At 42.5% G+C, this 27,951-nt stretch overlaps 3 protein-coding genes across 3 annotated transcripts in view; all 3 read left to right on the top strand.

Annotated features, from left to right (window-relative positions):
- The window catches only part of ank2a (ankyrin 2a, neuronal), a 90,264-nt gene that overhangs the window by 47,274 nt on the left and 15,039 nt on the right, over nt 1-27,951 (top strand). Inside the window, exons 41-49 of the mRNA XM_086119319.1 lie at nt 5-2,003; nt 2,646-6,335; nt 6,447-7,165; nt 7,511-8,662; nt 9,152-9,229; nt 9,390-9,521; nt 9,863-10,003; nt 10,431-10,641; nt 11,124-11,202. Of these exons, the coding sequence (XP_085975445.1) occupies nt 5-2,003; nt 2,646-6,335; nt 6,447-7,165; nt 7,511-8,662; nt 9,152-9,229; nt 9,390-9,521; nt 9,863-10,003; nt 10,431-10,641; nt 11,124-11,202 (8,201 nt within the window). The remainder of the gene's footprint in view (nt 1-4; nt 2,004-2,645; nt 6,336-6,446; nt 7,166-7,510; nt 8,663-9,151; nt 9,230-9,389; nt 9,522-9,862; nt 10,004-10,430; nt 10,642-11,123; nt 11,203-27,951) is intronic.
- LOC147200234 (uncharacterized) lies at nt 11,236-12,038 on the top strand. Its single transcript, XM_086119117.1, has 2 exons — nt 11,236-11,941; nt 12,031-12,038. Exons 1-2 carry the CDS (start codon nt 11,236-11,238, stop codon nt 12,036-12,038), a joined length of 714 nt encoding a protein of 237 aa, XP_085975243.1.
- LOC147200235 (uncharacterized) lies at nt 17,572-27,809 on the top strand. The gene is made up of 3 exons (XM_086119118.1): nt 17,572-27,524; nt 27,636-27,747; nt 27,795-27,809. The coding sequence occupies exons 1-3, from the start codon at nt 17,572-17,574 to the stop codon at nt 27,807-27,809; spliced, it is 10,080 nt and encodes a 3,359-aa protein (XP_085975244.1).

Raw genomic sequence — 27,951 nt, forward strand, 5'->3', positions numbered from 1 at the left:
GAAGATGATGAATCCGAATCAACGTTCTCACTGAAAACAAGTCAACCTCTGGACCCTGCAGCCCTTGCAAGCCCGGATCTTCTGTCTGATATGTCAGACGTAAAAATTCCTGTTGTGAATTCTGAGCAATCAGATCACTTGAAAAATTTGGAGGCAGATGGTTCTGGATGGAATGAAGAAAAGGAAACTCTTGCCAGCTATGAACTACAAGAGAGGCTTGGAAAGGTTGGAGGCATTCAGAGGAACCGGATTAGTAACTCTAAAGAGGAAGTGCAAGAGGATAGTGCAAGAAAAGCAAAGAGGTTCTCGGTTTTAGAGTCACTTGAAGCAAGGAATGTTGAGACAAAGAGCACTTTAAGCAGACTTGCCACAGAGGACCTGGCATGCATGGGCTCATACCCTGGCATAGACAAAAACCTGAAACAGCAAGCTGCATTGATGGATCATTCTCAGGAGGAGGTTGTCCAAGAAACGGCTGAATGTCTTACTGTGAAGTCTGATGGTAAACGAAGGCCTCCTGACATCAAGAAACCTATTAGGAGAAAAATACGAGACAGAGAACGTTCTGCATATAGTAGCTCTGAAGGAGAGTTGGAAAGGGTGAGCTCTGAGGAGTCATTAGACGGTGATGCTGTTCTGAATGAGAGTGGTCTTGTTCTTGCACCAGTGATAGATCCACCAGTTTCTCCTTGTGTGGTTGAAACACCTATCGGATCAATAAAGGACCGGGTTAAAGCCTTACAAAACCAAGTTGAAGAGGAGGAAGGCCTTAAACATGCTCAGGTACAGATTCTAAGATCGTCCCTTGCAAAAGCAAAAATGGAGGATGAAATGCCACAGCTCCCCAGTGTTCCCAAATCCCCCAGATCTCAGACAGAAAGATTAGAAGAGACTATGTCTGTTAAGGAGCTGATGAAAGCATTCCAGACCGGCCAGGACCCTTCAAAAAATAAATCTGGGCTTTTTGAGCACAAAGCATTGGCGTCTTGTAATTCCACACAGGCAATCGAAATAACAGATTTTGAAGATAAAAAGGAGACTGACCAAAGTCCAAAACTGCCACCAAAATCCGAAAGTCAACACCTTAGCATTCCCCATCATGAGAATGACTTTCAAAGAAGTGACAAAGCTGACTCTGGAAATCCACCAACAGGCATACTTAAAGATACCACAAAGGAATCACTACTAATCTCTGATGCAAATGTTGGAAAGACTGTCACATTTTGTGATGACAAAGGTGTTCACACAAGCAAAAAGTCAACTGAACCTTTTGTAAAGCAAAGTATGTCCGTTAAAGAGCTAACAAAAGCATTCCAGTTTGGGAAAGAGCCTTCAAAATGCCAAGATGGGCTCTTTAAGTATGACTCCGATTCTCCTCCGAATATTTCGGAACCAGAAGCAGTCGCTCTCAAAGAAGCCACTAGCCCACAGGAAGCAGAATCTAACATTCGAACTACAGATTACAAGTCCCCTGATGCATCAGAGTTAATGTCAGATGACGTTTGTTTTGGAAACAAGGTAGACAATGCTGATATAATTCAGCATGACAAGGGGAGGACTAGTCCTCAGAGAGAACTATTAACGAGGAGGGACTGGCGAATGATGCAAGTGGAAGAACAATCTCTCAGCACCGGTATGACTTTATCTGAAGAATTGCAGATAAGCCCTGACCGCAGGCCTTCTGAGGACTTTAGTGCTGTCATAAAGGCTGAGCTGGAAGAAAGTCCTGAGTACCAGCTTTTCAAGCAAACATCCACAGCCTTAGATGTGAGCTTTCAGAATGAAGGATCTGATGTGGAGACACTGGTTGATAGGCTGCCAATGTGCAGTTCATTCAGGGGAACTATTTCTCCTATTGATGATCAAATGATTGATGGAGGATTTGAATTTACCCATCTGATGAACAATGATAATGAAGATGAAGACATCACAGTTGGGGAACCAATACTGGAAGAGGTCCACATTAGTAGGAACACAGATAGGCAGGCGTTCACATCAGCTAAAGATATGTCAGCAATGACGTCCTTCATGGAAACAGACTTGGATCAGTATCTACAAACCAATTCTGAACCAAATCAGCCAACACAAGAGTTTATTATTGAGGAACATTTTGAACAAATTGTCCTGATTAAGGAAAAAGAAAATGACACTGGCACATTCTCATCTGGGAGTCTTGAGTTTGATACAGAACGAGAAAATGATAATAAAAACATTAAAGATCAGTCACTGAAGTTGGAAAATGAGGAAGCAGAGAGTGAATGTAAAAAATTAGAAGGTCCAAACAGGAGACATGGGCTAATGTCAGACAAAAATGATTTGGATCTGTTCCAAGAGGTCAGCCCAATGCTTGGTTGGCCAGAAGAACAGAATAATTTGCCAAAAACATTTGAAAAAACAAGTTCTGAACGAGACAAAAACAAGTCATATTATTCAAGTGTTGCACAGAACTACGATGGACTTGAAGGGATGCTCCTGGATGAAGTAGTAAGTGATGAAGAAAAAGAGTGTTTAACAAGCAATGATGGAAGAAATGCATTTTTTTCACAATACGATGATGGAACTGAAAGAAAAACAATTGAGGAACCGCTAGTTGAAGAAGTCCACATTGGCAGGAAAATAGATTACCAGCCACCTGCAACAATGCGAGATATGTCAGGGTTAGTGTCGTTAATGACAACTGACATGCATCAGTGTCTCGAAACTACACCTGTAACTCATCATCCTCTGCAAGAGACTATCACTGAGGAAAAAATTGAACAAATTATCCTTACAAAGGAAAAGGAGAAAGACGTACACTCACTTGCTTCTGACGTGGCCGGATTTGGCACAGAACAGAAACACTTTGAAGAAACTCAAGTAAGAGATGACAGAAATGAGGCATCTTGTTATAGTTTGGGAAATGACTGTGAAGGACTTGGAGTGGCCCCTCAGGTGCACACTGACAATGAAGACATCACACCTGATGAACCACTGCTGGAAGAAGTCCACATTGTCAGAAAAACAGTTAAGCAGGCACCCACTGTAGTGAAAGACATGTCAGGGTTGGTATCCATAATGAAAATGGACATGGGTCAGTGTCCGGAATCTGGTCCTGTAACAGATAAACCGCAAAAAGTGGACATCGTTGAAGAAATCTTTGAACAAACTATCCGAACAAAGGAAAAAGAGAAAGACATATTTGCTTCTGATGCATCTGCATTTGACTCAGAAGAGGAACATTTTGAAGAAACTGATATAAGAGAAAACAAACATAAGACACCTCATTCCAGTTTCGGAGATGACTATGATGAATGTACAGTGGCCCCCCAGATGAACAATTTCAATGAAGAAATCATAATTGATGAACCACTACTTGAAGAGGTTCATACTGACAAGAAAGCCAATAACCAGGACCCAATAGCAGTAAGAGAGATGTCAGGGTTAGTGTCCTTCATGAAAAATGATTTGGAGCAATGTCTCGAAAGCGTACCAGATCAAACACCACAAGAGAATATAGTTGAGGAAAAATTTGAACAAATTATCCCAATAAAGGAACAAGAGAAAGACATTCATCCATTTGCTTCGGATAAGGCTAGGTTCGGCACAGAGCAGAAACATTTTGAAAAAACTGATAGAAGAGAAGAGGGAAATAAGACACCTCGTTCCAGTTTGGGAGATGACTATGAGGAACTTACAGTGGCCCCTCAGATAAACAATTCTAATGATGAAATCATAATGGATGAGCCACTACTTGAAGAAGTCCATTTTGGTGAGAAAACCAATAACCGGGCACCCACAGTTGTGAAAGAGATATCAGGATTAGTGTCTTTACTGAAAAACGACTTGGATCAAAGTTTCGAAACAACTTTTGTACCAGATCAACCACCACAAGATTGTGTAATTGAGGAAAATATTGAACAAGTTATACAAACAAAGGGAATCGAAAAAAACTTTCATCTCTTTGCTTCTGATGATGCCAGGTTTGGGACAGAAGAGGAACATTTCGAATACACTGATATAGGAGAAGACAGAAATAAGACACCTCGTTCCAGTTTGGGAGATGACTATGAAGAATTTAATGTGGCCCCTCAGATGAGCAGTGATAATGAAGAAATCACAAATGATGAACCACAACTTGAGGAATTTCATACTGGCGACAAAGCCAATAACCAGGGCCCAACAGCAGTAAGAGAGATGTCAGGGTTGGTGTCCTTCATGAAAAATGACTTGGTTCAATGTCTAGAAACAAGGTCTGTACCAGATCAATCACCACTAGAGAATATAATTGAAGACAATTTTGTACAAGTAATCTTAAAAAAGGAAAACAAAAAATACATTCCTTCTTTTGCCTCAGATAAGGTTGGGATTAGCACAGAAGAGAAACATTTAGAAAAAACTGTCAAAATAGAAGATAGGAATATGACATTGTGTTCCAGTTTGGGAGAGGACTATGAAGAACTTGGAGTGTACAACGATAATGATGACATCACAACTGATGAGCCATTACTTGAAGAGGTTTCCATTGGCAAGAAAACAGATTACCAGGGACGCACAGCAGTGAAGGATATGTCAGGGTTGGTGTCCATAATGAAAATGAACATGGATCAGTGTCTCGAATATTGGCCTCTGACAGATCAACCACAACAAGAGGAGATAATTGAGGAAAACTTTGGACAAATTATCCTTATAAAGGAAAAAGAGGAAGCCAAATCTCCACTAGCTTCTAGTGTGGTTGCATTTGGCACCGAACAAAAACATTTTGAAGAAACTCATATGAGAGAAGACAGAAATAAGACACCTTGTTCCAGTTTGGGAGATGACTCTGAGGAACTTATCCCAGCCCCTCAGATGCAGAATGTAAATGAAGAAATCGCAATTGATGAACCACAACATGAAGAAGTTCAAATTGCCGAGAAAATCAATAACCGGATACCCACGGCAGTGACAGATATGTCAGGTTTGGTTTCCTTAATGAACAATGACTTGGATCAAAATCAGGAATCAGACCAAGACGATATTTTTGAGGAAAATGTAGAACCACTTATCTCAACCAAGGGAAATGAGAAAGACATTCACAGTTTTGTCTCAGATAAGCTTCAGTTTGCCAAAGAATTGAAACATTTTGAAGAAACTGTTCGAAGAAAAGACAAAATTAGGACACCTTGTTCCAGTTTGGGGGACAGCGAAGGACTTGCAATGGCCCCTGAGATGAGCGATGACAATGATGAAATCACATTTGAAAAAGAACTACTCGAAGAAGTCCACATCGGCAAGAACATCGATAACCAGGGTTCCAGAGCAGTGAAAGATAAGTCAGGGTTGTTGTGCCTAACAACAACTGACTTGGATCAGTGTCTCGAAACGAAATTTGATGAGAAACCACCACAACAGGTTTTTGAAGAAAAGGCTGAACAAAGTATCTTAACAAAGGAACAAGAGACAGGCATTTATTCATTTGTTTCTGTTGAAAGAAATCACAAAGTTGTGGGTAGACCCGAAGGAGCCGATCACGCAAACGTGGATCATCAATCATTTGAAATAAATGCAGCCAAAGACACAGAGAATGAGTATGGAATATCCAAAGCCCCCCAAGACATAAAAGAACTTTCTGGGAAGTTGTCAGTCAATGTGAGTGACTTGAATAAAATCACAGAGTCTGTGACTATCTGGCCAGAGGAAGAAACTCATTTTCAGAAACGGGAGCATGTCACTGATGATGTAAAAGTGGATCACACAACACAAGAAATAGGTGAAAGTCAGGCCTTGACTAAAGAGCTCCCAATCACACAAGAATGGAACGGGCAAAAGCCTTCATATCAACCATCTACTGATATAAAGGAGATTCCGGGCATGATATTACTGCTAAAGAGTGACTTAGACCAATGCTTGATGGATAGACCAGTGACATATCAGACTCCAGAAGAGGACATTATTCAGGAGAAATTTGAACAAGTTATTCTGACTAAATTCAATAAATCTCTTAGTGAGGAGAACCCTGAAAATGACAATAAGCATGATGGAGAGACAATGACACAGATGCAGACTCATGTAGTTGAAGGCAAAGAAGTCAGTCCAAGTTCAGTTATCAAGGCATCACTCCAGGAAGTTTGCACTGATGAAAAGAAATACAGACAAGATAATAAAACTCGGGGGGATATGTCAGGCATGTTGTCACTCCTTGGGGATGACTTAGATCATTATTTAAAGGAAGAACCAGCTCTGATGCAATGCCACCCCATCGAGGAAGTTATCCATGAGGCCTGCAAACAAATTATAATATCAAAAGACACTGACAGAAAATCAAGTACATTTTCGACTGAAAATGGCACAATGCTCTCAGATGAGGCCATATCAAAGCAAATAAAATGCAAGTCTTACTCACATGAAGTGATGGAAGAAAGTTGGAAGAGTTTCCTGGTTCAAGAGGATGCGTCTAAAATTTCAGCTGGTGTAGAGTCACATTTTAGTGACTATAGTGAAAGTACTGAGGAATTTCCAAAGCCATATGAAACAATGGATGAATGCATGAATGAATATAAAGAAGATGCCAATTTTGCCACCACTGGCGCACTTATACCACGAAGGCCAGTTGATTTAAAGAACCTTGACACTGACAGTTTTGATGAACCAGTTAAAGAGCTTTATCCACGAGACTCTCTGGAGGCAAGTCCGGTTGTGGAAGATATGTCTTCAAAGAAATCCCCTGATTCCATTGAGCCAAGCCCTACAAGAGAATCCCCTTGTCCAGATTCTCTTGAAGGAAGCCCCACTCAATCAGATGACCCTGGAGACCGAACATTGCCAGCCAAGGCAGCTGTGTATGAGGAGTATGCATCACAACTTAAAGCTTGTATAGCTTTTGATGCAAATATACCAGAAGATGACAATGAACCAGAAAACGTCACACAAATGGAAGGTGACAACTATCCCCCTTTCCATGAAGATGAACAGGAGGATTATTCCACAATCAATCAATTTACCCCAGAAGAGGAGATGTTTAAAATGGCTTCAAGGATCAAAACCTTTGATGAAATGGAACAGGAAGCCAAAACCAAGAGGGATACATCCCCATATGCATCATCACAGATAAGTGATCATGTGGATATTGAGCTAGATAAACAAATGGCCTCAGCTACAGATACACCAGGGGAATATTTTGAAAAAACTGTTGCAGAAACAGATATTGGTTCAAGTCATAGTATACATGAAGAGAGGGAAGAACGTGAGTCACAAATAAACCTAGAATTTCCAGGAAATGAAGAGTCTCCACAACTCTTGGAAGAAAGCCCATCTGAAATACATGACAGTGGCAGTAATTCAAACAGGGGAGCTGCTGATTCGCATTTTCATAGCTTTGTTACAGAAGACCTCCATCCAGATGACAAAAACGATGACCTACTTCAAGGAATTGCTGAACCTTCAACTACAGTGGATATCCGAGAAACCCAATGTTGTACATCCGGGTTTGACGATTCTGTAACCGACAATGGACAAGTTGATGAACAGAAGACATATGATGATTATGATCGAGCAGAGGACAGGAAAACACTTCATAAATCACCTGCTCAATCACCAAGCGATGCCAAAACCCCTGATCAATTTCAATTTGAAGAGGGGAAGCTATTTGAAATGACCAGAGGGGGCGCAATTGATCTCACAAGAAGTTTTGATGAAAATGTTGAAGGATATGATTTTTTTCAAATCGAGGAACATCCAGTGGATGAAGTTGTTTCAGAGGGGAGTGGGGAAGAGCAAAACACCTTGTCAAAATTTGACAATAGGGATTCAGTTGGAGAGGAAGTCGTGCAGAAGCCAACAACGCACATTATTCCTACTCCCAAACCCAGAACTCTCCTGACACCATCATGTGACAAGTCAAAGAGTGACAAGCACCTTTCTGAAGCTGATCTTGGTTGCTCAACAGAAGTTCAACTGGGTTCCCCAACAGAATTGGAGAAGCTAACCATTATTGAAGGTACTGACAAAGGCCTTATTGGCTTTGGCATAAACTATCGTGACTCCACAATTGCCGATCTTCAGTCAAGCACAATGACGGAGACATTGGCATACCCAAGGCAAAGCTGTGATTTATTATACTCCTCTGCTGATGAGGATGAGGAAGACGACCAGTGCTCAGTCATTGAAATGTCTTTTTCAGGTGCACAGGCCAATGTCAATCAAGGCAGTATCACAAAGGAGGATAGCCAATTAAAACTGGAAAGATTCTGTGAGAACCGTGAGCCCGGTTTGGTTAGCAAAACAGAAGACCCAACCATGATTCGCAGAACAAGATCTGAGACAGACGGTGGTCAAAGTAAACCCTCTGGGAAAAGCAGCAGAAGTTGTTCTGACAGTGAAAAACCCACACATGAATTGAGCCTTTCTTCAGCTAGACCTCTTCCCACAACAAGACAAATGAAAGGAATCCAAATACGTAAGACTGAAGAATCATCTATTTCTTTGGACACTGATGACATCAGCAGCTCAAGTCACAAGAGTCCAGATTCTGTCATCTTTATGTACGACATCCCAACCTCAAGTAGTTTAGATTTGGATCCTTTGATGGGTGTGCAACCATCTACTGGTACAGTGGATGTGTTTGAATCTAGGCCTACCTGGGATGACACGGTGGAAAATCAGATGCGGAGAATCACCGATGAACAAACTCCAGAGTGCATGGCAGGTATGGCCAGGTCTACTTAGGCTTTTTCTTTCCTAGTCCTTCTCCCTGGCAGCAAGAATTCTTTTCTCCTTCATAAGAGCATTCTGCCATCATGTGTGTGCATGTATTGTGTTTTGCCTGTCGAAAAGTTACTTGTCCATCTCATCTGTGTCTGTGTCCGATCTCAAGATTGAATGGTCATGTTGGTTTTAGTTCACAAGCTTATTTTGATGCAGACTATTGGTATCTCCGATACTAATTTAGCTTGGCTAACATTACTAAGCTTCATCTGCTGATCTTAACCATAGAATCATATTTTGGAAACTCTCTAGAGCGATGAATCCAACCTTTATCTTTTCATCAATGTCAACATTGCATTTCCACATTTAATTTCAGGTTTGTTGCAATTCATAAAGCCGTAGTCCTTGGGAAAATAGTATCTGTATTTACAGAAAATGATGTGTACAGGTACAGTTAAAAATATATAATTTTAATGTGGTGGTATTTTAGTGGATTGGCAAGATGATGCTGACAGGAAAGAGGAGACATTAGCTATCATTGCAGATCTCCTTGGCTTCAGCTGGACTGGTAAGATAGAGTACATTCTCTCTCACTCTCTTTTTTTCTAAACAAAATCTGTTTTGATCATGCTAATATTTATGTAAAACACTTAAATGTATGTTGTTATTATTTTGTCAGCAACAGCACTCTCAATATAACTTTCATATTGTGTTGTCTATGACCCCAGAGCTGGCAAGGGAACTGGAATTCAATGAGGATGAAATCCAATTAGTTAGAACACAGAATCCCAATTCACTTCAAGAACAGAGTCATGCCTTACTTCAACATTGGGTTGAACGGGAAGGCAAACATGCCACAGGTACATATTAGTTCAGCCTTATTCGAAAAGAGTATTTGTCTACTCTGAATATTGGAAATTATTGCACTTAAATTGTCAAAAACCCCGTAAAGTGATTTCATTATTTTCTTTCTGAATACATTTAATGTGTTATACCTTTTGTACTGGCAACTCCTTTTATCCATTAAAATTTGGCATGCTTGTTACATTCTTCTTTGTGATGTGTCAAATTTGTAAGACCTTTTATTTTCATTTTACAGGGACTTTAATGTTTTAAATCTTGATTTTTAATTAAAATACTGTCAATATACAATCAATATACCGTATAAGCTTCTGACAATCATTGTGAAACAATTCCACAGAAGATTGCCTGATTAAGAGACTGACCAAGATCAACCGGATGGATATTGTTCATCTAATTGAAACACAGATGAACAAGTCACTCCAAGAACAAACCTCAAGAACATATGCAGAGATTGAGAAGACATTGGACCATAGTGAAGGTAGTTTTGGGACATATTTTTCTCTCAGTGTTTTCAGTCAGTACACTAAATGATCGGTTTTTATTCCATCATACAGTATATATATATATATATATATATATATATATATATATATATATATGTGTGTGTATATATATGTACACTGTCTGGAAAAGAAAAGATCCATGAGTCCATTGATTTCATAAGAAGCAGGAGAAAGTGATGAAATCCTCATTCGGTGAATTAGCGTGCATAGGCGGCAAGGGATGAGGAAGTGATACACTTTCATTCTGCAAATCAGCAGGAAGGATTCAGGCACATGAGTCTGTGGGAGCCAAGTGGAAGACGGCATTGTTTAAAATACAGGAAATAAAGACATGAGGGAGTCGGTCGGGCCGATAATTATCGTGCGTCCCTATGTTTAATATCTTGGGGGGGTTTTTTTCAGTGTCAGTGGCTCTATCTTCAGTACAAGAAGATGTGGACAGCCCCAGGATTGTGAGAAGGGTGGAATCAGATCGCAAACCTCCCCCAGCTGTTTCTGAAGAAGATCTCTCTGTAGCTTCTCTCCTTGACATTCCTTCATGGGCAGAGCCTGCCGGACATATCCACTCGGAGAGTATGCATGGTGACCTTTTGGAGGAAATCGAGATCTCTCAGTAATTAAATTTATTGGATTTCTAAATGCATTGTATAGTAGCGCTGAATGATTATGGAAAAATAATAATCACAATTATTTTGATAGAGATTGATATCATGATTAATGAAATGATTATTCATTTTCAAACAGTATTTATTCAACGCCTAAAACTCAACTACTCAAAATAGTCAACGTAGCCCAATACCCATTCATCCATGTATTCATTCCTTTATTTTTTTATTATTTTTAAATAACGTTTAATGAGAATAAAAAGGAACTACCCAGTTGCCTTATTCTTGATACCAGTTAACACATTTTGGAACAGATCTTCAAAAATCGAGACTCACTGAATGGGCTGCTCCGGCATTTTGTGTTCACTGGCTTTGTACTTAGTGTAAATGCCTTTTGTGCTAATGTGTGTTTGCCAGTTGTACAGTTTAGGGATTTTACATATCATATTTTGAAGGATTCATTTGCCACTGTCTGCTTTGTGCGTTACAGTGAACTCAACCCTAACCTGTGGACTTTAGATGATGTAATTTCACATGAACGTACACGCGATGTCAACTTGGAAGAGCAAGTAAGTACGCTCCCCATCAAAAAAGAAGCTGCAATGAAGAGCAAAACAACTCGAGTTTATGATGTCAAGTACAAAGGGAAAGACCATCAAATTCCCTGCAATATTGAAGTTCATGTCTCCAAGTCTTTTCATGGTAGTGGTCAGTGCCAAGTCAAAGAGATATGCTGCCAAAACATCTCTGGGACATTTGCTGCTAAAGAGGATAAGGGGTCACCTGAAACTTTGAAGTTGCCATCATTTGGATCAATGAGTGACATTAGTCTGATCTTATCTGAGTCAGACCAAGCTGAGACTGACTTTGAAGAGATTAATGAATACTATATTTCCCATACTGGCCCTCTAAATTATTCCAAAGAGAAGTTGAGAGGAACCTCTGGTTCTACCATGTTTGCTTCAGCAAAGGGTCACCAAGCAACTCTCGCGATAACTGAAGAAACCACAGATATAGACAGAAAAAGTCAAGTCTTACAGTGTGTTGATGAACACACAACCCAAGTCTTCAAAGATCAGCCCAAGAGCCCACAGGATCCTAATGTGAACATGCGCTATGATCCATTTACATCAAGCAATGAAAACACAAAAACCCAAGTTAATAATACTGGCTTCCAGGATAACATGTTCTTCATTGATGATGATGATGATGATGATCTCCAGACAGTGGAATCCACTCTTGCTACAGCCAAGTACCAACAAATGGATAAAAACACTCATATGGCCTGTAACTCAACTGAGAGCTCTGGTATTTGTTGTTCAATCAGTCCAGACAGTGAGAAATACAGAACAAAGACTGTCTCTTCCAGCCTTTATCTGCCAATCTATGCCCGACAGACATCTGATAATGAGTCATTGTCGGCCATGTCCATAGATGATGAGACTTGTGTTGATGAAAAAAGTTTCTCACCAACAGAATTTTGGACATTAAGTGACACTTTACCTAGACTTTCATCACCTGATTCGGTCATGTCAATCAGTGATTACAGGCCAATGTCTCCTGACTCTCCCCTCAGCAAAAGGAAGGGTTTTAGGGCAGACCTTCCCATCATGGATGTTAGTTGGGCACTCTTTTCAAGCTCAGATAAATGTACTTCACCTGAAATTACTGAAAATAACACAGACCCCAATTCTTCAGATGTGTGTGATAGTAGACTGCAATTTGGTGGAATCGAAAAACCTGCACAGAACCTTGACTCTGGAGATGCAAAGGACATTCCACTTTTACCTGACAGTCTACTTATTCAGCGAGTAATTCCAAGTTTGACTTCAAAAATGGTGCCTTTTGAGCATTTGCATGAAGTAACTTCTTTAAATAAAAAGGCTTTGCCAGATTTAGGCACAAATACTCATGAATATGAGTCGTCGGATATGGATTACCGTCCCTTTTCACCACAATCTCAGACATCTCATTGCAGTTTCTCATTCCTTGAGCTCTTGCTCTCTGAACCAACGCGCTCCCAACTGATGAGTCAGTATTGTGATTATTTTTTACAGTATTCAGGGGCTACTCCAACCTTACCCCAAATGACACAAAATCAGACAAAACTGGTCAAGGTGAGCACTTTGGAAACAAAATTGCCCTCTGATCAAAATTTTCCGCAAGGTGACAATTACAAAACGTCAAATGCTTATCCGTTATCAGATGTGTCACAGTCAACACACAAAACTGATCTCCAGTATAACACAAATGAGCCTTCATCACATGATGAGAACAAGCTCAATTTAGAAGAGCCCGAATCACTACAATGGGATGTAACAGTTGATACAGGGTGGACAGACAATGTAAATGAAAAAGAAATGTCAGTTCAAAGTACTACTCAAGTCCTAAAGGTAAAGAAAGAAAGTAAGGAATCATTTCTTGATTATTGGTTTTCGAAGTTGGCACCTCAACATTCTGTCTTACGACCATCAACAAATGACTCTGATCAAAGTATAACACATTTAAGAATAAACACAGCAGAAAACAATCAAATTAAAGATTATATAGACTGTAGTCGGGCAAAAAAATCAACAGAAGAAAATATTTATCCAGAAAACAAATTTTACAAACCATCTGTAGAGACCACATGCAGTTTACCAGAAAAACAAGTAAATAAACCTGTTATCTTCAACTTTGTAGAAAGACCAAAATACACATTAGAGTTTCCAAAGGATAAAACAAGAGAAGTATGCAAAGGCAAGGCTTCCTACGGAGATGATTTGGTCCAAAACAACAGGCAAGAAAAACTGGCATTCTCTACAAAAGTTGGAGTCTCAATGACAAAGTGTCCTCTATATTCTGAATTGATTGAACAGGAAAAACAAAAATCTTGTCACTTTTCCTTCAACAACCCTAAACATACACTCCAACCAAGAAACATACAGTCAGATATTTGTTTCGAACAGAGTTTTGAAAACAGCGGACCAAAAATACATGATTCCTGTTCAGAAAAAGTGTCTGGACAAAGCCATGTTACTGTGAACAAACCTTTGCCATATGAAGAAGTTGTGTATGGCATTACAAATAAAATTAAAGCAGATGCCATGTCTAAAGCAAAGATTTTTGAGTCAAGGCCTATTTTAGTACTGTCTGACTCCGCCACAGCTGAAATGGCCTTACAGGTGAGACCATGTTCACCAGAGTCTATCGCGTCTCACTGTGAACTCAGGGCTCTTTCTCCTGACTCACCTGTTCCTCATTTTGACGTAGCCCAAATTGAGAATTATGACCAACGCTTCAAGCAACGGTCGTACACACCGCAATCGAGTGTTTCAGATTGGGAAGGTCATGATTGGGGTCTCACTAACCTTTTTGATGGGACCAGATCACTATCGCCACAATCTGTTTCATCAGAACTGGAGCTCGATCTTTTATTTAGCAGCAGGGCGTTGTCTCCAGATTCAGTTTCTTCAGATCTAGACACGTCACTGCTGCGGGATTGGGTGTTGGACTTTAGAGCATCCTCCCCAGATTCTGCAGCATCAGTTGAGAAATGTTCCTTAAGTCCGGAAACAATGTCTGTTCAAAACAACAGACAACATTGTAATTATTACTTAAGGTATTCTGAAGATAGGCCAGTTTCTCCTCTTTCAACATTGTCTGAGGTTGATTATTCAGAACTTAGTGTCAAGGATCTCCTGAATGAGAGCAGGCCAGAATCGCCAGATTCGGTATCGTCAGAGCATTTCAGAACAGAAACTGAGGTCTCTGTAATTGCAGTTCCACCTCCGTCATGTGCACGACCTTTTACATATGCAGACGTTGTCCGTGGCTTTACTCATGAAAGACCAGCCGATGCCATGCCTAAAGTCACGGCTTTAGAGTCTGAACCTATTTTAGTACTCTCTGATTCCTTTGATGAGTCACAAGCTGAAATGGACTTGGAGGTGAGACCATGTTCACCAGAGTCTATCGCGTCTCACTTTGAACTCAGGGCTCTTTCTCCTGACTCACCTGTTCCTCATTTTGACATAGCCCAAATTGAGAATTATGACCAATGCTTCAAGCAACGGTCGTACTCACCGCAATCGAGTGTTTCAGGTTGGGAAGGTCATGATTGGGGTCTCACTAACCTTTTTGATGAAACCAGACCACTATCGCCACAATCTGTTTCATCAGACATGGAGCTCGATCTCTTATTTAGCAGCAGGGCAATTTCTCCAGATTCTGTTTCTTCAGATCTAGACACGTCACTGCTGCGGGATTGGCTCTTGGACTTTAGAGCATCCTCCCCAAATTCTGCAGCATCAGTTGAGAAATGTTCCTTCAGTCCGGACACGATGTCTGTTCAAAACAACAGACAACATTGTAATTATTACTTAAGGTATTCTGAAGATAGGCCAGTTTCTCCTCTTTCAACATTTTCTGAGGTTGATTATTCAGAACTGAGTATCAAGGATCTCCTGAATGAGAGCAGGCCAGAATCGCCAGATTCGGTATCGTCAGAGCATTTCAGAACAGAAACTGAGGTCTCTGTAACTGCAGTTCCACCTCCGTCATGTGCACGACCTTTTACATATGCAGACGTTGTCCGTGGCTTTACTCATGAAAGACCAGCCGATGCCATGCCTAAAGTCACGGCTTTAGAGTCCGGACCTATTTTAGTACTGTCTGATTCCTTTGATGAGTTCCCTGACTCCGCCACAGCTGAAATGGCCTTGCAGGTGAGACCATGTTCACCAGAGTCTATCGCGTCTCACTGTGAACTCAGGGCTCTTTCTCCTGACTCACCTGTTCCTCATTTTGACATAGCCCAAATTGAGAATTATGACCAATGCTTCAAGCAACGGTCGTACTCACCTCAATCGAGTGTTTCAGATTGGGAAGGTCATGATTGGGGTCTCACTAACCTTTTTGATGAAACCAGACCACTATCGCCACAATCTGTTTCATCAGACATGGAGCTCGATCTCGTATTTAGCAGCAGGGCGTTGTCTCCAGATTCTTTTTCTTCAGATCTAGACACGTCATTGCTGCGGGATTGGCTCTTGGACTTTAGAGCATCCTCCCCAAATTCTGCAGCATCAGTTGAGAAATGTTCCTTCAGTCCGGACACGATGTCTGTTCAAAACAACAGACAACATTGTAATTATTACTTAAGGTATTCTGAAGATAGGCCAGTTTCTCCTCTTTCAACATTGTCTGAGGTTGATTATTCAGAACTTAGTATCAAGGATGTCCTGAATGAGAGCAGGCCAGAATCGCCAGATTCGGTATCGTCAGAGCATTTCAGAACAGAAACTGAGGTCTCTGTAACTGCAGTTCCACCTCCGTCATGTGCAGGACCTTTTACATATGCAGACGTTGTCCATGGCTTTACTCATGAAAGACCAGCCGATGCCATGCCTAAAGTCACGGCTTTAGAGTTTGGACCTATTTTAGTACTGTCTGATTCCTTTGATGAGTTGCCTGACTCCGCCACAGCTGAAATGGCCTTGGAGGTGAGACCATGTTCACCAGAGTCTATCGCGTCTCACTGTGAACTCAGGGCTCTTTCTCCTGACTCACCTGTTCCTGATTTTGACATAGCCCAAATTGAGAATTATGACCAATGCTTCAAGCAACGGTCGTACACACCGCAATCAAGTGTTTCAGATTGGGAAGGTCATGATTGGGGTCTCACTAACCTTTTTGATGGAACCAGACCACTATCGCCACAATCTGTTTCATCAGACATGGAGCTTGATCTCTTATTTGGCAGCAGAGCGTTGTCTCCAGATTATGTTTCTTCAGATCTAGACAGGTCACTGCTGCGGGACTGGCTGTTGGACTTAAGAGCATCCTCACCAGATTCTGCAGCATCAGTTGAGAAATGTTCCTTAAGTACGGACACAATCTTTGTTCAAAACAACAGACAACATTGTAATTATTACTTACGGTATTCTGAAGATCGGCCAGTTTATCCTCTTTCAACATTGTCTGGGATAGATTATTTAGAACTCAGTATCAAGGATCTTTTTAATGACAGCCGGCCAGAATCGCCAGATTCAGTATCGTCAGAGCATTTCAGAAAGGAAACTGAGGTCTCTGTAATTGCAGTTCCACGTCCGTCATGTCCACGACTTTTTACGTATGCAGACGTTGTCCGTGGTTTTACTCATGAAAGACCAGCCGATGCCATGCCTAAAGTCACGGCGTTAGAGTATGGATCTATTTTAGTACTGTCTGATTCCTTTGATGAGTTGCCTGACTCTGCCACAGCTGAAATGGCCTTGGAGGTGAGACCATGTTCACCAGAGTCTATCGCGTCTCACTGTGAACTCAGGGATCTTTCTCCTGACTCACCTGTTCCTCATTTTGACGTAGCCCAAATTGAGAATCATGACCAATGCTTCAAGCAACGATCGTATACACCGCAATCGAGTGTTTCAGATTGGGAAGGTCATGATTGGGGTCTCACTAACCTTTTTGATGAAACCAGACCACTATCGCCACAATCTGTTTCATCAGACATGGAGCTCGATCTCGTATTTAGCAGCAGGGCGTTGTCTCCAGATTCTTTTTCTTCAGATCTAGACACGTCATTGCTGCGGGATTGGCTCTTGGACTTTAGAGCATCCTCCCCAAATTCTGCAGCATCAGTTGAGAAATGTTCCTTCAGTCCGGACACGATGTCTGTTCAAAACAACAGACAACATTGTAATTATTACTTAAGGTATTCTGAAGATAGGCCAGTTTCTCCTCTTTCAACATTGTCTGAGGTTGATTATTCAGAACTTAGTATCAAGGATGTCCTGAATGAGAGCAGGCCAGAATCGCCAGATTCGGTATCGTCAGAGCATTTCAGAACAGAAACTGAGGTCTCTGTAACTGCAGTTCCACCTCCGTCATGTGCAGGACCTTTTACATATGCAGACGTTGTCCATGGCTTTACTCATGAAAGACCAGCCGATGCCATGCCTGAAGTCACGGCTTTAGAGTTTGGACCTATTTTAGTACTGTCTGATTCCTTTGATGAGTTGCCTGACTCCGCCACAGCTGAAATGGCCTTGGAGGTGAGACCATGTTCACCAGAGTCTATCGCGTCTCACTGTGAACTCAGGGCTCTTTCTCCTGACTCACCTGTTCCTGATTTTGACATAGCCCAAATTGAGAATTATGACCAATGCTTCAAGCAACGGTCGTACACACCGCAATCAAGTGTTTCAGATTGGGAAGGTCATGATTGGGGTCTCACTAACCTTTTTGATGGAACCAGGCCACTATCGCCACAATCTGTTTCATCAGACATGGAGCTCGATCTCTTATTTAGCAGCAGGGCAGTGTCTCCAGATTCTGTTTCTTCAGATCTAGACACGTCACTGCTGCGGGATTGGCTCTTGGACTTTAGAGCATCCTCCCCAAATTCTGCAGCATCAGTTGAGAAATGTTCCTTCAGTCCGGACACGATGTCTGTTCAAAACAACAGACAACATTGTAATTATTACTTAAGGTATTCTGAAGATAGGCCAGTTTCTCCTCTTTCAACATTGTCTGAGGTTGATTATTCAGAACCTAGTGTCAAGGATCTCCTGAATGAGAGCAGGCCAGAATCGCCAGATTCGGTATCGTCAGAGCATTTCAGAACAGAAACTGAGGTCTCTGTAACTGCAGTTCCACCTCCGTCATGTGCACGACCTTTTACATATGCAGACGTTGTCCGTGGCTTTACTCATGAAAGACCAGCCGATGCCATGCCTAAAGTCACGGCTTTAGAGTCTGAACCTATTTTAGTACTCTCTGATTCCTTTGATGAGTCACAAGCTGAAATGGACTTGGAGGTGAGACCATGTTCACCAGAGTCTATCGCACCTCACTTTGAACTCAGGGCTCTTTCTCCTGACTCACCTGTTCCTCATTTTGACATAGCCCAAATTGAGAATTATGACCAATGCTTCAAGCAACGATCGTATACACCGCAATCGAGTGTTTCAGATTGGGAAGGTCATGATTGGGGTCTCACTAACCTTTTTGATGAAACCAGACCACTATCGCCACAATCTGTTTCATCAGACATGGAGCTCGATCTCGTATTTAGCAGCAGGGCGTTGTCTCCAGATTCTTTTTCTTCAGATCTAGACACGTCATTGCTGCGGGATTGGCTCTTGGACTTTAGAGCATCCTCCCCAAATTCTGCAGCATCAGTTGAGAAATGTTCCTTCAGTCCGGACACGATGTCTGTTCAAAACAACAGACAACATTGTAATTATTACTTAAGGTATTCTGAAGATAGGCCAGTTTCTCCTCTTTCAACATTGTCTGAGGTTGATTATTCAGAACTTAGTATCAAGGAACTCCTGAATGAGAGCAGGCCAGAATCGCCAGATTCTGTATCGTCAGAGCATTTCAGAACAGAAACTGAGGTCTCTGTAATTGCAGTTCCACCTCCGTCATGTGCACGACCTTTTACATATGCAGACATTGTCCGTGGTTTTACTCATGAAAGACCAGCTGATGCCATGCCTAAAGTCACGGCTTTAGAGTATGGATCTATTTTAGTACTGTCTGATTCCTTTGATGAGTTGCCTGACTCCGCCACAGCTGAAATGGCCTTGGAGGTGAGACCATGTTCACCAGAGTCTATCGCGTCTCACTGTGAACTCAGGGCTCTTTCTCCTGACTCACCTGTTCCTCATTTTGACATAGCCCAAATTGAGAATTATGACCAGTGCTTCAAGCAACGGTCGTATACACCGCAATCGAGTGTTTCAGATTGGGAAGGTCATGATTGGGGTCTCACTAACCTTTTTGATGAAACCAGACCACTATCGCCACAATCTGTTTCATCAGACATGGAGCTCGATCTCTTATTAAGCAGCAGGGCGTTGTCTCCAGATTCTGTTTCTTCAGATCTAGACACGTCACTGCTGCGGGATTGGCTCTTGGACTTTAGAGCATCCTCCCCAAATTCTGCAGCATCAGTTGAGAAATGTTCCTTCAGTCCGGACATGATGTCTGTTCAAAACAACAGACAACATTGTAATTATTACTTAAGGTATTCTGAAGATAGGCCAGGTCCTCCTCTTTCAACATTGTCTGAGGTTGATTATTCAGAACTGAGTATCAAGGATCTCCTGAATGAGAGCAGGCCAGAATCGCCAGATTCGGTATCGTCAGAGCATTTCAGAACAGAAACTGAGGTCTCTGTAACTGCAGTTCCACCTCCGTCATGTGCAGGACCTTTTACATATGCAGACGTTGTCCATGGCTTTACTCATGAAAGACCAGCCGATGCCATGCCTAAAGTCACGGCTTTAGAGTTTGGACCTATTTTAGTACTGTCTGATTCCTTTGATGAGTTGCCTGACTCCGCCACAGCTGAAATGGCCTTGGAGGTGAGACCATGTTCACCAGAGTCTATCGCGTCTCACTGTGAACTCAGGGCTCTTTCTCCTGACTCACCTGTTCCTCATTTTGACGTAGCCCAAATTGAGAATTATGACCAATGCTTCAAGCAACGATCGTATACACCGCAATCGAGTGTTTCAGATTGGGAAGGTCATGATTGGGGTCTCACTAACCTTTTCAATGTGACCAGACCACTATCGCCACAATCTGTTTCATCAGACATGGAACTCGATCTCTTATTTAGCAGCAGAGCATTGTCTCCAGATTATGTTTCTTCAGATCTAGACACGTCACTGCTGCGGGACTGGCTGTTGGACTTAAGAGCATCCTCACCAGATTCTGCAGCATCAGTTGAGAAATGTTCCTTAAGTACGGACACAATCTTTGTTCAAAACAACAGACAACATTGTAATTATTACTTACGGTATTCTGAAGATCGGCCAGTTTATCCTCTTTCAACATTGTCTGGGATAGATTATTTAGAACTCAGTATCAAGGATCTTTTTAATGACAGCCGGCCAGAGTCGCCAGATTCAGTATCGTCAGAGCATTTCAGAAAGGAAGCTGAGGTCTCTGTAATTGCAGTTCCACGTCCGTCATGTCCACGACTTTTTACGTATGCAGACGTTGTCCGTGGTTTTACTCATGAAAGACCAGCCGATGCCATGCCTAAAGTCACGGCGTTAGAGTATGGATCTATTTTAGTACTGTCTGATTCCTTTGATGAGTTGCCTGACTCTGCCACAGCTGAAATGGCCTTGGAGGTGAGACCATGTTCACCAGAGTCTATCGCGTCTCACTGTGAACTCAGGGCTCTTTCTCCTGACTCACCTGTTCCTCATTTTGACGTAGCCCAAATTGAGAATTATGACCAATGCTTCAAGCAACGATCGTATACACCGCAATCGAGTGTTTCAGATTGGGAAGGTCATGATTGGGGTCTCACTAACCTTTTCAATGTGACCAGACCACTATCGCCACAATCTGTTTCATCAGACATGGAACTCGATCTCTTATTTAGCAGCAGGGCATTGTCTCCAGATTCCGTTTCCTCAGATCTAGACACGTCACTGCTGCGGGATTGGCTGTTGGACTTTAGAGCTTCCTCCCCAGATTCTGCAGAATCAGTTGAGAAATGTTCCTTAAGTACGGACACAATCTTTGTTCAAAACAGCAGACAACATTGTAATTATTACTTAAGGTATTCTGAAGATAGGCCAGTTTCTCGTCTTTCAACATTGTCTGACGTTGATTATTCAGAACTGAGTATCAAGGATCTCCTGAATGAGAGCAGGCCAGAATCGCCAGATTCGGTATTGTCAGAGCATTTCAGAACAGAAACTGAGGTCTCTGTAATTGCAGTTCCACCTCCGTCATGTGCGCTACCTTTTACATATGCAGACGTTGTCCGTGGCTTTACTCATGAAAGACCAGCCGATGCCATGCCTAAAGTCACGGCTTTAGAGTCCGGACCTATTTTAGTACTGTCTGATTCCTTTGATGAGTTCCCTGACTCCGCCACAGCTGAAATGGCCTTGCAGGTGAGACCATGTTCACCAGAGTCTATCGCGTCTCACTGTGAACTCAGGGCTCTTTCTCCTGACTCACCTGTTCCTCATTTTGACATAGCCCAAATTGAGAATTATGACCAATGCTTCAAGCAACGGTCGTACTCACCTCAATCGAGTGTTTCAGATTGGGAAGGTCATGATTGGGGTCTCACTAACCTTTTTGATGAAACCAGACCACTATCGCCACAATCTGTTTCATCAGACATGGAGCTCGATCTCGTATTTAGCAGCAGGGCGTTGTCTCCAGATTCTTTTTCTTCAGATCTAGACACGTCATTGCTGCGGGATTGGCTCTTGGACTTTAGAGCATCCTCCCCAAATTCTGCAGCATCAGTTGAGAAATGTTCCTTCAGTCCGGACACGATGTCTGTTCAAAACAACAGACAACATTGTAATTATTACTTAAGGTATTCTGAAGATAGGCCAGTTTCTCCTCTTTCAACATTGTCTGAGGTTGATTATTCAGAACTTAGTATCAAGGATGTCCTGAATGAGAGCAGGCCAGAATCGCCAGATTCGGTATCGTCAGAGCATTTCAGAACAGAAACTGAGGTCTCTGTAACTGCAGTTCCACCTCCGTCATGTGCAGGACCTTTTACATATGCAGACGTTGTCCATGGCTTTACTCATGAAAGACCAGCCGATGCCATGCCTAAAGTCACGGCTTTAGAGTTTGGACCTATTTTAGTACTGTCTGATTCCTTTGATGAGTTGCCTGACTCCGCCACAGCTGAAATGGCCTTGGAGGTGAGACCATGTTCACCAGAGTCTATCGCGTCTCACTGTGAACTCAGGGCTCTTTCTCCTGACTCACCTGTTCCTGATTTTGACATAGCCCAAATTGAGAATTATGACCAATGCTTCAAGCAACGGTCGTACACACCGCAATCAAGTGTTTCAGATTGGGAAGGTCATGATTGGGGTCTCACTAACCTTTTTGATGGAACCAGACCACTATCGCCACAATCTGTTTCATCAGACATGGAGCTTGATCTCTTATTTGGCAGCAGAGCGTTGTCTCCAGATTATGTTTCTTCAGATCTAGACAGGTCACTGCTGCGGGACTGGCTGTTGGACTTAAGAGCATCCTCACCAGATTCTGCAGCATCAGTTGAGAAATGTTCCTTAAGTACGGACACAATCTTTGTTCAAAACAACAGACAACATTGTAATTATTACTTACGGTATTCTGAAGATCGGCCAGTTTATCCTCTTTCAACATTGTCTGGGATAGATTATTTAGAACTCAGTATCAAGGATCTTTTTAATGACAGCCGGCCAGAATCGCCAGATTCAGTATCGTCAGAGCATTTCAGAAAGGAAACTGAGGTCTCTGTAATTGCAGTTCCACGTCCGTCATGTCCACGACTTTTTACGTATGCAGACGTTGTCCGTGGTTTTACTCATGAAAGACCAGCCGATGCCATGCCTAAAGTCACGGCGTTAGAGTATGGATCTATTTTAGTACTGTCTGATTCCTTTGATGAGTTGCCTGACTCTGCCACAGCTGAAATGGCCTTGGAGGTGAGACCATGTTCACCAGAGTCTATCGCGTCTCACTGTGAACTCAGGGATCTTTCTCCTGACTCACCTGTTCCTCATTTTGACGTAGCCCAAATTGAGAATCATGACCAATGCTTCAAGCAACGATCGTATACACCGCAATCGAGTGTTTCAGATTGGGAAGGTCATGATTGGGGTCTCACTAACCTTTTTGATGAAACCAGACCACTATCGCCACAATCTGTTTCATCAGACATGGAGCTCGATCTCGTATTTAGCAGCAGGGCGTTGTCTCCAGATTCTTTTTCTTCAGATCTAGACACGTCATTGCTGCGGGATTGGCTCTTGGACTTTAGAGCATCCTCCCCAAATTCTGCAGCATCAGTTGAGAAATGTTCCTTCAGTCCGGACACGATGTCTGTTCAAAACAACAGACAACATTGTAATTATTACTTAAGGTATTCTGAAGATAGGCCAGTTTCTCCTCTTTCAACATTGTCTGAGGTTGATTATTCAGAACTTAGTATCAAGGATGTCCTGAATGAGAGCAGGCCAGAATCGCCAGATTCGGTATCGTCAGAGCATTTCAGAACAGAAACTGAGGTCTCTGTAACTGCAGTTCCACCTCCGTCATGTGCAGGACCTTTTACATATGCAGACGTTGTCCATGGCTTTACTCATGAAAGACCAGCCGATGCCATGCCTGAAGTCACGGCTTTAGAGTTTGGACCTATTTTAGTACTGTCTGATTCCTTTGATGAGTTGCCTGACTCCGCCACAGCTGAAATGGCCTTGGAGGTGAGACCATGTTCACCAGAGTCTATCGCGTCTCACTGTGAACTCAGGGCTCTTTCTCCTGACTCACCTGTTCCTGATTTTGACATAGCCCAAATTGAGAATTATGACCAATGCTTCAAGCAACGGTCGTACACACCGCAATCAAGTGTTTCAGATTGGGAAGGTCATGATTGGGGTCTCACTAACCTTTTTGATGGAACCAGGCCACTATCGCCACAATCTGTTTCATCAGACATGGAGCTCGATCTCTTATTTAGCAGCAGGGCAGTGTCTCCAGATTCTGTTTCTTCAGATCTAGACACGTCACTGCTGCGGGATTGGCTCTTGGACTTTAGAGCATCCTCCCCAAATTCTGCAGCATCAGTTGAGAAATGTTCCTTCAGTCCGGACACGATGTCTGTTCAAAACAACAGACAACATTGTAATTATTACTTAAGGTATTCTGAAGATAGGCCAGTTTCTCCTCTTTCAACATTGTCTGAGGTTGATTATTCAGAACCTAGTGTCAAGGATCTCCTGAATGAGAGCAGGCCAGAATCGCCAGATTCGGTATCGTCAGAGCATTTCAGAACAGAAACTGAGGTCTCTGTAACTGCAGTTCCACCTCCGTCATGTGCACGACCTTTTACATATGCAGACGTTGTCCGTGGCTTTACTCATGAAAGACCAGCCGATGCCATGCCTAAAGTCACGGCTTTAGAGTCTGAACCTATTTTAGTACTCTCTGATTCCTTTGATGAGTCACAAGCTGAAATGGACTTGGAGGTGAGACCATGTTCACCAGAGTCTATCGCACCTCACTTTGAACTCAGGGCTCTTTCTCCTGACTCACCTGTTCCTCATTTTGACATAGCCCAAATTGAGAATTATGACCAATGCTTCAAGCAACGATCGTATACACCGCAATCGAGTGTTTCAGATTGGGAAGGTCATGATTGGGGTCTCACTAACCTTTTTGATGAAACCAGACCACTATCGCCACAATCTGTTTCATCAGACATGGAGCTCGATCTCGTATTTAGCAGCAGGGCGTTGTCTCCAGATTCTTTTTCTTCAGATCTAGACACGTCATTGCTGCGGGATTGGCTCTTGGACTTTAGAGCATCCTCCCCAAATTCTGCAGCATCAGTTGAGAAATGTTCCTTCAGTCCGGACACGATGTCTGTTCAAAACAACAGACAACATTGTAATTATTACTTAAGGTATTCTGAAGATAGGCCAGTTTCTCCTCTTTCAACATTGTCTGAGGTTGATTATTCAGAACTTAGTATCAAGGAACTCCTGAATGAGAGCAGGCCAGAATCGCCAGATTCTGTATCGTCAGAGCATTTCAGAACAGAAACTGAGGTCTCTGTAATTGCAGTTCCACCTCCGTCATGTGCACGACCTTTTACATATGCAGACATTGTCCGTGGTTTTACTCATGAAAGACCAGCTGATGCCATGCCTAAAGTCACGGCTTTAGAGTATGGATCTATTTTAGTACTGTCTGATTCCTTTGATGAGTTGCCTGACTCCGCCACAGCTGAAATGGCCTTGGAGGTGAGACCATGTTCACCAGAGTCTATCGCGTCTCACTGTGAACTCAGGGCTCTTTCTCCTGACTCACCTGTTCCTCATTTTGACATAGCCCAAATTGAGAATTATGACCAGTGCTTCAAGCAACGGTCGTATACACCGCAATCGAGTGTTTCAGATTGGGAAGGTCATGATTGGGGTCTCACTAACCTTTTTGATGAAACCAGACCACTATCGCCACAATCTGTTTCATCAGACATGGAGCTCGATCTCTTATTAAGCAGCAGGGCGTTGTCTCCAGATTCTGTTTCTTCAGATCTAGACACGTCACTGCTGCGGGATTGGCTCTTGGACTTTAGAGCATCCTCCCCAAATTCTGCAGCATCAGTTGAGAAATGTTCCTTCAGTCCGGACATGATGTCTGTTCAAAACAACAGACAACATTGTAATTATTACTTAAGGTATTCTGAAGATAGGCCAGGTCCTCCTCTTTCAACATTGTCTGAGGTTGATTATTCAGAACTGAGTATCAAGGATCTCCTGAATGAGAGCAGGCCAGAATCGCCAGATTCGGTATCGTCAGAGCATTTCAGAACAGAAACTGAGGTCTCTGTAACTGCAGTTCCACCTCCGTCATGTGCAGGACCTTTTACATATGCAGACGTTGTCCATGGCTTTACTCATGAAAGACCAGCCGATGCCATGCCTAAAGTCACGGCTTTAGAGTTTGGACCTATTTTAGTACTGTCTGATTCCTTTGATGAGTTGCCTGACTCCGCCACAGCTGAAATGGCCTTGGAGGTGAGACCATGTTCACCAGAGTCTATCGCGTCTCACTGTGAACTCAGGGCTCTTTCTCCTGACTCACCTGTTCCTCATTTTGACGTAGCCCAAATTGAGAATTATGACCAATGCTTCAAGCAACGATCGTATACACCGCAATCGAGTGTTTCAGATTGGGAAGGTCATGATTGGGGTCTCACTAACCTTTTCAATGTGACCAGACCACTATCGCCACAATCTGTTTCATCAGACATGGAACTCGATCTCTTATTTAGCAGCAGAGCATTGTCTCCAGATTATGTTTCTTCAGATCTAGACACGTCACTGCTGCGGGACTGGCTGTTGGACTTAAGAGCATCCTCACCAGATTCTGCAGCATCAGTTGAGAAATGTTCCTTAAGTACGGACACAATCTTTGTTCAAAACAACAGACAACATTGTAATTATTACTTACGGTATTCTGAAGATCGGCCAGTTTATCCTCTTTCAACATTGTCTGGGATAGATTATTTAGAACTCAGTATCAAGGATCTTTTTAATGACAGCCGGCCAGAGTCGCCAGATTCAGTATCGTCAGAGCATTTCAGAAAGGAAGCTGAGGTCTCTGTAATTGCAGTTCCACGTCCGTCATGTCCACGACTTTTTACGTATGCAGACGTTGTCCGTGGTTTTACTCATGAAAGACCAGCCGATGCCATGCCTAAAGTCACGGCGTTAGAGTATGGATCTATTTTAGTACTGTCTGATTCCTTTGATGAGTTGCCTGACTCTGCCACAGCTGAAATGGCCTTGGAGGTGAGACCATGTTCACCAGAGTCTATCGCGTCTCACTGTGAACTCAGGGCTCTTTCTCCTGACTCACCTGTTCCTCATTTTGACGTAGCCCAAATTGAGAATTATGACCAATGCTTCAAGCAACGATCGTATACACCGCAATCGAGTGTTTCAGATTGGGAAGGTCATGATTGGGGTCTCACTAACCTTTTCAATGTGACCAGACCACTATCGCCACAATCTGTTTCATCAGACATGGAACTCGATCTCTTATTTAGCAGCAGGGCATTGTCTCCAGATTCCGTTTCCTCAGATCTAGACACGTCACTGCTGCGGGATTGGCTGTTGGACTTTAGAGCTTCCTCCCCAGATTCTGCAGAATCAGTTGAGAAATGTTCCTTAAGTACGGACACAATCTTTGTTCAAAACAGCAGACAACATTGTAATTATTACTTAAGGTATTCTGAAGATAGGCCAGTTTCTCGTCTTTCAACATTGTCTGACGTTGATTATTCAGAACTGAGTATCAAGGATCTCCTGAATGAGAGCAGGCCAGAATCGCCAGATTCGGTATTGTCAGAGCATTTCAGAACAGAAACTGAGGTCTCTGTAATTGCAGTTCCACCTCCGTCATGTGCGCTACCTTTTACATATGCAGACGTTGTCCGTGGCTTTACTCATGAAAGACCAGCCGATGCCATGCCTAAAGTCACGGCTTTAGAGTCCGGACCTATTTTAGTACTGTCTGATTCCTTTGATGAGTTCCCTGACTCCGCCACAGCTGAAATGGCCTTGCAGGTGAGGCCATGTTCACCAGAGTCTATCGCGTCTCACTGTGAACTCAGGGCTCTTTCTCCTGACTCACCTGTTCCTCATTTTGACATAGCCCAAATTGAGAATTATGACCAATGCTTCAAGCAACGGTCGTACTCACCGCAATCGAGTGTTTCAGATTGGGACGGTCATGATTGGGGTCTCACTAACCTTTTTGATGGAACCAGA

The sequence above is a fragment of the Hippocampus guttulatus genome, chromosome 9 (genome assembly GCF_054856545.1).
Source record: "Hippocampus guttulatus isolate MCC_2025c chromosome 9, RoL_Hgut_1.0, whole genome shotgun sequence".
In the NCBI taxonomy this organism is placed as follows: domain Eukaryota; kingdom Metazoa; phylum Chordata; class Actinopteri; order Syngnathiformes; family Syngnathidae; genus Hippocampus; species Hippocampus guttulatus.

Excerpts from the sequence above, each read along its gene's own strand:
- LOC147200234 (XM_086119117.1), top strand. The coding sequence starts at position 11,236 with ATGAAGAGCAAAACAACTCGAGTTTATGATGTCAAGTACAAAGGGAAA.
- LOC147200235 (XM_086119118.1), top strand. The coding sequence starts at position 17,572 with ATGCCTGAAGTCACGGCTTTAGAGTTTGGACCTATTTTAGTACTGTCT. Across the intron at positions 27,525-27,635 it reads GAATCGCCAGATTCGGTATT|ACCAGCCGATGCCATGCCTA; the intron begins GTCAGAGCATTT and ends TACTCATGAAAG.